The sequence below is a fragment of the Abramis brama genome (assembly GCF_963993115.1).
Source record: "Abramis brama genome assembly, chromosome: 15".
NCBI lineage: Eukaryota > Metazoa > Chordata > Actinopteri > Cypriniformes > Leuciscidae > Abramis > Abramis brama.
The window spans coordinates 22,282,761-22,294,147 of record NC_139977.1 but is presented as its reverse complement, the minus strand read 5'-3'; the positions used below and the strand labels follow the sequence as shown (position 1 = coordinate 22,294,147).

The following is an 11,387-nucleotide window of genomic DNA, read 5'->3' as shown; positions in this document are numbered from 1 at the left end:
AAACAGCAGTTTAAATGACTTTATTGATCAAGCAATGCACAAACAGTTAAGGCTTTAGTGTATTGGAATAAAGAAAACCGATGATTATTCATGTAGATAAAAAAAGACAAAGAAAGTATTAATATATTGCCATCATTCCATAGAGGTGCAAGGATTATACTGGGCTGCTAGTGCTGATGGGAAAACATCTAAGCAGCTGAAAGGCAAGCCTGTCTCACGCTTTGAGCCCAGGTGTTCAGCAGTGCCGTCACCGAGTGCTTGTCAGGAAGCTGAAGGAGTTTAGAGGTCATGTTCTTATGCACAGTCTGCAAGAAGGGGTTGGCCTCTGAAAACAGAGAGGAAGGTAAGGACGCGTTCAGTTCATACGTTTCACGGCCTATGTATTTTCATTTAAACTGGATGCTTAAGAGGGTTTGCATCTTAGGCAGCCTAACATAGCATGCTGACAGTTAATACACGAAGACTCACCATACTGCTGACCGTCATCTTCCCAGTGGGGGCTCTGATCGGGATAGTCAGCTGGAATGCTCAATTGAAGAGGGGGAACACTGGGAAGATTTTTATCATCTAGACAGAGACAGTGCCGGGAGTGAATGTTTAATTTGTACAAGTGTACATGACGCATATAGTGGGCATAAGTGGTGAACTGACCTAGTTTACATATGAGATGCACTGTTCCATTGTTGCTGCAAAAGGACGGGTCCAGATTGACCAGGAATTTGGAATTAAGCCGGGCCACCTCCCCTTGAAGTATGTTCGGGATGGTCTGGCGCTCGTCATCTTCAAGCTTCCGTTTACGGGAAGGAATTGAGGGACCCCTGTAATGAAGGAATATATTTTGTAATATGTAAATTTACGAGTTAAAGCTGGGTGGTATATACCATTCAATTGTTTATTTAATGCAAAACTATAAATATTGTTAAGCTGTTTTGCACTAATGCAATACTTCATTTGTTACGATTATCTTTTGGTTTGCAGCAATCAATTTTAAAATAATTAAATCTTAATGAGATTATTAAAAAATATTTTTTTAAAACATAAATAAACTACATGGTGATATACTCTGTTATAAATGTATAGTTTATATAATTTATAAAATGTATAATATACATTACCGTTCAAAAGTTTGGGGTCAGTATGTTTGTTTTTTTTAAATAAATAATACTAAATCATAAAATATATCTTGAGCATCAAATCAGCATATTAAAATTAATTCTGAAGGATCATGTGACACTGAAGACTGGAACAATGGCTGCTGAAAATTCAGCCATGTCATCACAAGGATAAATTACATTTTAAAATATATTCAAATAGAAAACAGTTATTTTAAATTGTAACAATATTTAACAATATTACAGTTTACTGTATATTTGATCAAATAAATTCAGCCCTGGTAACCAGCATCTAAGCTGTTGATCTTACGTGATTGGGGGTCCATGAATTGCTGTCATAGCAGGAGCAAACGTGCGGTAAAGTGAATGGTTGAAAACCGGGGAGCGGATATTGGCCAAAACAGCATCCAGCAGCGGCTGGCAAAGGTACTGCTTTTTGGTACAGGGCACTGGTGGAGGGGGAGGAGTCGGCTGGAAACAAAAGTCAAGACATCACTGTAGAAATCTGTTGCTGCTTTTAAATGAACAGCAACTTAACTGACTTCCTATCTTGAAAAAAAAGGTTACTCACCACTGCCATGTCATTCTTTAGTTTCTCCAATGCTATTTCACACTTCTGTAGTGTTTTAAGTGGACACCTAGTGGAAGACAGCAATAATGCAACCTTAATCACAAGTCAAAAATCAACACAAGAGAGTGTTCAGCGTGCCTGCTTTCCTACCTTGTGTTGGGGTCAGTTAAAATGTTAAGCAAACTTTTCATTTTGCTCAAATCCTTCTTCCTGTCTGTAAAGACCAAACAAAGCATGAGCACTAAAATCAAGGGGAAAAAGATAAATCAGCACCAAAAGAGAAAAAGTCTCCAGTACCCTCATTTTTGTCTATTTTGTTAATCATCCTGCGCAGCGGCTCAATATACTTTGACAGCTGCTTCAGTTTATCCATGTAAAGCTGGTCCTCAGACTGTGAGGCCCCAGCTGGACTCATCACAGAGCCTGGATTCCCTGTAATAAAAAAAAAAAAAAGTTTAATTAGGGGTGCATCAAAATTCAATTCTGGCTGCCACGGAGACGCAAATAATTATTTTCATGTTCGGGCTGATAACCAATAACTGGCTGAAAATGTCTAATTAAATTATAAATAAAACAAAAAATAAAGTTAATCAATCATTTGATTGATTGTTATAATTAAATTTAGGCATCACAAGATTATAATGTACAGTACTAAAAATGCATAGTCTTAAAATTTATCTCTACATTTAACAATGTTATTGATTTATTCAAAAAAAGTTTGAAAAGTAAATAATTAATACAATTAAATATCCAATATATAAAATTGCCTGATACCAATAAATGTAAAAAAGAAAACAATATATTAATTTGTATGATCCATGTAAAAAATTATATACAATGCTTAACAAATTTATTAGACCAACTGTCATAATAAAGAGAAAACAAATATTTTAGGAATCTGTTAAAAACTTTTAAAACTGTTAAAACTAAAAATGTTATTGTAATTTAATTCAAAATAGTCTTTATTTTGTATGGCGTCCTTTGGCCTTGATAATAGCTTGCATTCTTGCTGCCATTGTTTTTATGTAGTACCTTTCCACAGTCTCTGTTCTTATTGACTTCCAAATAGTTTCTTGTTGTTCCCAAAGACTTGCTTTGCTATTGATGAAACTTTTGTGCGATCTATCTTTGAAGCCACTAAATCCCAAATTTGTTCAATAGGATTCAAGGCTGGACTTTGACTTGGCCAACTGTGACTAAAGAGCTTACACATACTGGATTAACCATTACAGAAACATAAAAAAATATTTTGGTAATCACCAATACTGTTGAGGGAAGCTGTAGCACAAACCTTACATTGGGTGGTAGTCTAATAAATTTGTTAAGCACTATACAGTATATATGTTAGTGCTGTCAATCCATAATCTTTTTTTAACTTGATTAATCGCACATTTTTTTCTGATTAATCGCAATTAACAACACTTTATTTTATTTTATATATATTTTATCATTTAATAATTTCACAGTTAATCTAAATTAACGTAAAATGTAAAACCAAATTAATGTAATGTAGAGACAACATGAAGACAGTATATTTTAAATACTTGTTTAATGGCATCTTTTTATGAATGAAGGTCAGTATCACTGATACCAATACAGCTATTGATGTCTGGATAAAAAAAAAAATACCCCCCCCCCCCCCCCCATTTTAAACTAATTATAGCCATCCAAAATTAGTGTAATCGAAAGCTATCAATTTTTGTGACAACTTTTAATTTTAGTGAACTTCAAACAATCCTCACATATACCCATAATAAATGTCATATTTACCTGTTAGGGCATATACAGAAATTGAATACCAGGCATGAAAACAGGTCAGGGGTAAAAAAGGTGAGAAGGATGCGGCATATATATACCCCCAAAAAAAATACAAAAAATACAAAAATAAAAAAATGTAATGAGTGAGTAGGATAGCGTGAGAGTTAACACGCACAGCTGAAATAAGTACGAAATTCTCATTTATGGACCTCTGCCACTCTAGGGGGGTTCGGGGGCATGCTCCCGTAAGAAAATTTTGTGCTTTTTTATGTTAAATTCATCAATCTGGTGCAAATTAAACAAAGAAAAATTCAAAACTCTTTTAGTTACAGTGTCTGTCTACATTACTACTACAATAATAGTTATAATATTAATCCCATGATAGTAATAGCCATATATTGTAAAACAAATGCACTGAAAAATAAAGGAAACTTTCATAATTAGTTTTGTACTAATTTCTATACTTGAAAGAGTATATTTCTATACTTCACATTAAAGATTTGATTGGGCTAGCCCAGTGTCAATCAAGAAAAGAACCAATGGGCCGCTGATCTACGTGTTTCATCGGGTGTCAGAGAAAAAAAACTATTTACTACTACTATTTATCACGCATTAAAAATGCCCCAAACCAGTCGTCTGTATGATAATCTGAAACAAGGACTGGTGGGCCGTTGTCCTGCTTCACTTCACAGATGCTGAGTGAAAGGAGAATTATAGAATGAAAGGATACTCATTTATATGACACTTTATTCATCAGGAGAACAGCTCGTTCAGCGCGTCATACGTCGTCCTTTCATTTTCGGTTTTCAATCGATCGAGTTTTTTCACGTTCTCTCGATAAACCACCCCTTTCAATCCGATCGAAATTATTTGTAATAGAGCTGACACTTTGAGTTTTTAACGGGTTATGTTAAAGCCCTACTTGTTATTAATGTTTTTATGAAATATCTCTAGTGAATGCATCATATCACCGTATTATTTATCGCCATGCGAGCCACAAATTAAAGCTTGGCGAGCCACATGAGGCTCGCGAGCCGCGCAATGAATAACACTGCACTGTTCCTGCTCGCTCAGCGCTCACGGCGCCCGCGCCCGCTCGCGATTATCTCGCCCACTTCTATGTCAAAATTAAAAATAATGACATTGGCAACATCGCTGTCTGTATCTGACAGGACAGTTAACATTGTAAGCTAACTTACCTCAGGCTTTCTTTCCGACGTGCGGTACTTTGTTCGGCAGTGTGTCCAGTTGTCAGACTCGCGGTGTAAAAGACTTTGAAAACATTTCTGCCCTAACGTTACTCTGACTCGTATTGGCTGTCATGTTTCGGCATTAGGAATGATGATTGTTTTTTAAAGCTGCGAAGTTTATGGTAACTTTATAGGGGATAAATGCTGGCCTCGACACCCCCCCCCCCCCCCAATAAATATTTTCTCATCGGATCTGCACAAATCACGTAGGTGACCCTTTTAGGTTTTAAAACGGCGAATTTCGCCGAAAGGTGAGGAGTTTTCATGCCTGGAATACAGTCATCAAACAGTCTGCACTGCGTAAATTATAAATGTATATAAATATTTTAACACGTTAAACTGGACAAAAATTAATCGCATGCGTTAACGTTGACAGCCCTAATATATATATATATATATAAAAACAAGAAAGATTCTCTGTACCTGGTGTATTCAGGGGTCCAGGTGAAGGTACCTGGAGGGGGTAACTCTGGGGGGTGCGTGCAGAGGCAGGACTCTGGGATGGCTGGGGAGAGGGACTGGGTTGGAAACCTCCAGGAGATGGGGTCGGACCAGAGCTATAGGCAAAAAAAAGGTTGAATTAACCTTCTGCAGTTAATACTAGCAAATACATATTGGAGAAAAACAAAACTATTTTACTATACCTGACAGAGTTGGGCTGAGAGGAAGGAGGCTGGGGGGATGGCTGAGGCTGTGGGGGAGGTGGCATCGACTGGGGCGTCTGCACCTGAACTGGGGAGGGTGATGACATCATTTGCTGACCCTTTGAAAAAGTTAGGAGAGAGGGAAAATGAAAGTGGGTTCAAAGTAAATAGGCGAGTGGAGGAGAGCGGGCACAGCACTGGTGTAGCCAGTTACCTAGAGATCACAGACATACTGTACAGTCAAGATCAGTTCGCTTTGACTGTAGAGCACCAGTAGATGGCGCTGTAGCACCAGTAGATGATTGCTTCTTATTAGCCTCCTCACTAATGTCACTTTATAACAAAATCCAGTCCACTTACCTGTGCCACACACTTTTTAATTTCACTTGCCTAAGTGCTTCTGGGTAATTTCTGACTAAATGTTTCTGATTGTGAAACTGGTTGGGGGTGGGATTGGGGGGTAAAGGGAGGCAGATGAGTGTGGATTATGGACAGCCTTCGCTCTAGTGTAAAGCCACTGACGTACGCACCCACTGGGTTGCAGCGCTGAGACCCTGCACTCAGCCCTGCGGTAAATACCTGTGGCATTTGCTGTCCTCCAATGGCAGCGGGGTTTTGAGGAATGGCAGAGTTCGGGGTGGCGCGGGGCAACCGGGGTGGCATTTGCATCCCAGGACGGGGCATCATCTTTGAGGAGGACAGAGGGGACAACAGACATGTCACAAGCAAAACAATAAATGCAGTGCATCAGCGGACATGAGGAAGCACATGCAAGAATGCAAACGGAAATAGATTCAGCAGGTCTGCAAGCACAGATGCACATAGAGTCACATTCAATTATGCAAAACAAGGCTGTCCAAAAAAGATGCGCCAGCACGGCAGTATAGTGAGCTTCCTGTCATTCCAAGAGCATATAAAAGAAAATTCCGGGTTTAATACAAGTAAAGCTCAAATGACTACACTAAGTTGTGAAAATGTTGATTACTATTAATAAAAAATTAAAAAAGGACTTGTCCCTCTTGCTTTTACTTTAAAAAAGCAAAAAATACAATAAGGTGGTTACAACAGAAGTGAATGGGGACGATAAGTCGTTTACTAACTGTTCTGCGTAAGTTATATAATTAATATTTTTTTATATTTAACATAGATAATATAAATGAATTAACCACTAAAACGGCTGTAAAAATGGCAAGAAGATATTTAAGTTTTTAAAGAAGAGCTTTTGCAAAATTACTGTCATCACATTTCTGCTTTTAAATACTCCAAAAAATCCCATTTACGCTGTAAACGGCTCACGGTAATGAGTGTGGTAATCAAAATGATGCCGTTTGTTCTTAAATTGCATTGAACCCAGAATATTCCTTTAACAACACTTATTGTTAAGACAAGGCAAGCCACAGGCCAATGGATTTCATGCTCTCTTTTCATGTACCAGAATCATGCAAGGCAAGGCAAGATGCAATGGGTACTTGCATCTCCAGCAAGCCTTTCGACTCTAAATTAAAGCTGTGGTTGAGCTTGCCATCTGCTAATGGCTTTTAGAGGGGAGCTCGGATCAAAAAATGGGCGGATACAATGCAACCATCAATACCTCCCTTGAAACACATTAAGGAAATCATTTAAAGGCTCAAAGGAAAATATCAGAGTGTTAACAATCATGGCAAACTGTAATTTATACAGCTTTGTGCAGGCTAACCTAAAAAGGAATGCATTTCTTGTCAGGTGCATGCAGAAAGGGCTTGTGGGTTTAAACGGCAAGCATGCAGTCTATTAGCTGTTAGCTGCACAAACATGCATAATGCAAATGAGATTAAAAACTAACGCTACTCAAACTTAAACTGACTGCTCTGCTGTATTTCACAGCTCTGCAACAGAATAAAGATTTCTGGCTTTAGAATAAACTAGGGCCACACAGATGGGAAAAGGTGAATAAAAGCAACATGAAGCAAAACGTTATCCACCGAATGCTTGCAGATGGGAGGGCCACCCTTGAGGGAGAGATCTGACTGAATGTATTTGGAAAAGTAAAACAGGCATCTAGTTGAGCTTATCTTTATCATACATAACTAAAAACAGGATATATATATATATATATATATATATATATATATATATATATATATATATATATATAAAATTTATTAGGGGTGTAACGGTTCACAATTCACGGTTCGGTACGTTTTCGATACAGCAAAAAGAAAGAAATACCAGAGAAATTTCCTTGATTTTTAAATTGTATTTATTTATTAAAATATCTTTTTTTTACTTTGAACAATGATGGAGCTATAATTGACCCATTTTCTGAGGTGTCAAAAACAGCTCCTTATAAAAATGTATGTAATATTGTAGTAGTTATAAACATAAAAAGGTTTATTTTATTTCAAGTTTGCAAGGCTCCGGATTAACATTTGAGGGCAGCAATTTTATTAATAATTCAAAAGCAAAACGATTAAAAATGTAATATTTGGGAATGGAAATGGCAGCCACCTACTGGTTACAATGGTAATTTAAATAAAAAAAGATGTTTTCCTACATCTTGAAACTTGTAGTTTTTTAAATGGGGGGAAATCTTTGAAAGACGAACAAATAATGTTTTGGTCATTACATTAAAAATAACATTTAAACAGAGATGGGGGACTCGAGTCACATGACTTGACTCGAGTCAGACTCGAGTCGCAAATTTAAGGACTTGAGACTTGCTTGACTAAATTAAGAAAATGACTCGACTTGACTTTGACTTGAGATCCAATGACTCGAGACTTGACTTGACTTGAACTGTATGACTCGAGAATGACTTGATATACATTTTTATATAAATCATCGCAACATCAATTGATGAACAAAATGAAAGCAACGGAACCATTGACGCCAGTCATCAGATTCTGCGCGATTGCGTGACGCTGCACAAGCCCATACATACATCGCGGTGAGCGCGCGCTAAATACAAAAACATCTCCCAGCATCGTTTCTTTTTAGATATAAACACTAGAAATTGACCATATTCATACAAGAAGATATGCTGTACGCATAATAACAGGCAAGGGATATCTGACGACCATCACAACCTCGAACCAGTCGAACTTCATTCACCACGTCTAAAAGTAAGCTATGGCTTGTTTAACCTGTTAGTTATAGTTAATTTGACTATCTTTAAATCTAGAGAGAATATTGGTCAAAACAGCTTGCCTCTTTATACACAATTATGTTTTCAAATGTAGCGTAATGTTGTCAATATTCAAATGATAATCAATGATGGCATACGTTTTGTATAACATTTGCCACATTTCTTTCAAATCATGCTTTAAAGCCAAATATGTCGTTCTTTCCCATGACAAACAACAACATAGAAAACTGTTAATGTTTTGTCGTGTTTTATGTTTCTCTTAAAGCAGGGTTAGATGTTATCAGGGGGTTGGGGGCAAAATGGCAGCAGAATTAATATGCACCCAACATTCAAAATGTGGTGGAAAAATTGGTGGAAAAGTTATTTTTATAATTAGCCTATAACATATGATATTAAAAAATCTTTTCAGAATATTGGCGCGATTGCAAATGTGATAATGATTTTTATAAAACAGTTCAGTAAACAAAGAGTGAATATTGTGATGTGACATTTTAGACATAATATTCCAAATATTCTCTGTTTTTGCTCTTTCTCCAATGACAATAGTTCCAAACAAGCCACAGAAAGAGTTATGCATGCATATTTGTGATTCAGTGACCTAGTTGCTTAGTTCCAGAATGAATCTGCCGTTTTGAACAAATCAGTTGAATGAATGCTTCTATGACTAAAGGGGATGCCAGTTTGAAGAATGCCATTTGGTGGCATAGGAACCATTATATTTGAATTGTGAATTGTTTAATACCTTTTAATGGTCTTCTGAAATGTTTGAGGCATAATTATTTTTTCATGCTTTAATGTTGGCCTAATTTCAGTTACATTTACATTTTAGGCTATGTAGTTTGAAATTTTATTTATTTTAGATTGTTATTGTAGTAACCACTCAGCTGTATGTGGAAATGCATATTTAAAAAAAAATGTTGCAAATAAAACCATAGTCCACAACTTGTGTAGTTTTAACTTACTTTAATATATAAATTCAGTGAAATCATCAAACGTTTGTATGACTTGCCAGTGACTTGTGACCCAAGCTACGACTTGACTTGACTTGCTTGACATAAAGCAGTGACTTGACTTGACTTGACTTGCTTTTCACAAAATTGACTTGGACTTGCTTGAGACTTGAAGGTTAAGACTTGAGACTTACTTGTGACTTGCACATGTGTGACTTACTCCCACCTCTGCATTTAAATATGATAATATCTGAGTTTTGAAGTGCTGGAAAAAGATGTGTGACGTTCTTGAAAGCATTTTACTATTCCTGCCAAACTTTCATCATTACAGTTAGTGTCACTACAGTAAATCCATGGCGAATGTTGCTGATCTGTGGACTTAAAGCCTATAACTAGTTCATTTATGGCACATTGTTTCTCCTGTTTTCCAAGTCAGTGATGTTTGATCTAATAGAGATATACAGTTAATAATGGAGAAAATGTAATGCTTCTCACTAGATCTCGTAGTGATGTTATTACTTCTGTGGCAAATTCAAATGCTTTCTTTATTCGATCTCTTAGCGCTGTGTAGTAACAGTGTCGCTTGATCAAGATCGGCTCGCGCTGCACTGACAATGGTCCACTCCAAACTATTATGTGATTATTTTATGTGCAGCTTGTCAGTGCAGCACGGCTGATCGGTAGTAAATGCTGCACAATCTGAACGCCAGATATGAACATGCCAAATATGCCACGCCACAGAAGTAGATAACGCCCTTCATTCCAGGAAATCCCTATCAAGCATCATGACTGTAGCTGAATAAACAGAAGATTGAAACGCTTTGATTAAACATGACTAATAAACACACAACTGCCTTATTCTCTGTATGAAGTCACATCATCTCACTGAAAGATGCTCAACTGGCGTTATGAAGTGAGTTTGGAGTAAAAAGCATGTTGTTAAATGCTGTCTTTTGTTGGACAAGAGGTTATTAAATGCTTGTCATGTTTGGAAAGCTGTTTGACGCGTGTTGCTTTTTCAAATGCACGTTATAAGTGATTTAAACTCACAGTGCTTTCAGATGGAGCAGCGTTTACAGAGCCGTACATCAATGACAAGCTGTGCATAAAATAATAATACTTTTTTTTTTTAAAACGCAGCCTTTGCAATTTCAAAATCGTGATAAACCAACTTGGTTTAAGTGCAATTACATGGAAATTGCAATTAATCGTGCAGCCCTAGTCAAGTCTCACAAAAGGAACAAAAACAAAGCACCATCAACTTTTCGTCCACTATATTATAAGTGTTCTAAAGCAATTCCATAGAGATGAATATTGAAGTCGTTAAATTCAAGTTCATGTAAAGCCGCCTTTCCACTGTAAACAACATTCGCATTCGATTGTCGCATTTCGCCCACCTAGCGGCAGTCGCATGGAACTTTAAAACTGGTCATGAAGCAACCGTGGTGCTTCCCTCCACTTGCTCCATTCAGCTCTCAAACAGCGCGCCGCGTTCGGTTACGACAGTCAACATAATGAAACTCTCTCCAAGATGATTCAATGTTCCTATTATACTTGATCTGTAGATAAAGGTCTATAGTTTCTTGCTGGAGTTTATTGCATGCATTGCATTACATGTAACTTTCTCCCGGGTGTCTTTTAGATCACAACAATGGAATAGAGAGCACTATGAATTGTAACTGAAATTTAAAACTGTTAAAAGACTTAATAAACTATTGCATTCATATAATATACTACGGATCAATATCTCTTTCCTTTTGCTTTGAACTTTCCAATGGGAAGCGATGCACGTGCACGCTACGATGTTGCTTCAAGCGCATCATTCTGAATCTGCGCATAAGCGTTTTGTGCCACTCTGTTTTGGAGCCTTTCATATTATAATACTTTAGTGTAATGAAAAATACAAAGAGCAATGTGTAACATTTTAACAGATTTAGTGCTTCACTTATTCACTATTATTTGCTCTCCATCTCCACTA

The 11,387-nt window shown here is 37.0% G+C and overlaps 1 protein-coding gene across 16 annotated transcripts in view; it reads right to left on the bottom strand.

Moving 5' to 3' along the window:
* Nucleotides 1-4: 4 nt before the first annotated feature.
* Nucleotides 5-11,387, bottom strand: part of med15 (mediator complex subunit 15) — a 16,754-nt gene continuing 5,371 nt past the window's right edge. For 10 of the 16 annotated variants that reach the window (XM_084136703.1, XM_084136708.1, XM_084136704.1 and 7 more), the window contains 10 exons: nt 5,915-6,022; nt 5,336-5,454; nt 5,115-5,248; nt 1,981-2,115; nt 1,834-1,897; nt 1,684-1,750; nt 1,423-1,583; nt 652-818; nt 469-567; nt 5-325 (listed from right to left, as the gene is read on the bottom strand). In XM_084136703.1, coding sequence (XP_083992829.1) covers nt 189-325; nt 469-567; nt 652-818; nt 1,423-1,583; nt 1,684-1,750; nt 1,834-1,897; nt 1,981-2,115; nt 5,115-5,248; nt 5,336-5,454; nt 5,915-6,022 — 1,191 coding nt within the window. In that variant the 3' untranslated portion in view covers nt 5-188. The remainder of the gene's footprint in view (nt 326-468; nt 568-651; nt 819-1,422; nt 1,584-1,683; nt 1,751-1,833; nt 1,898-1,980; nt 2,116-5,114; nt 5,249-5,335; nt 5,455-5,914; nt 6,023-11,387) is intronic. The other 6 variants (XM_084136715.1, XM_084136706.1, XM_084136705.1 and 3 more) reach the window with 1 other exon arrangement.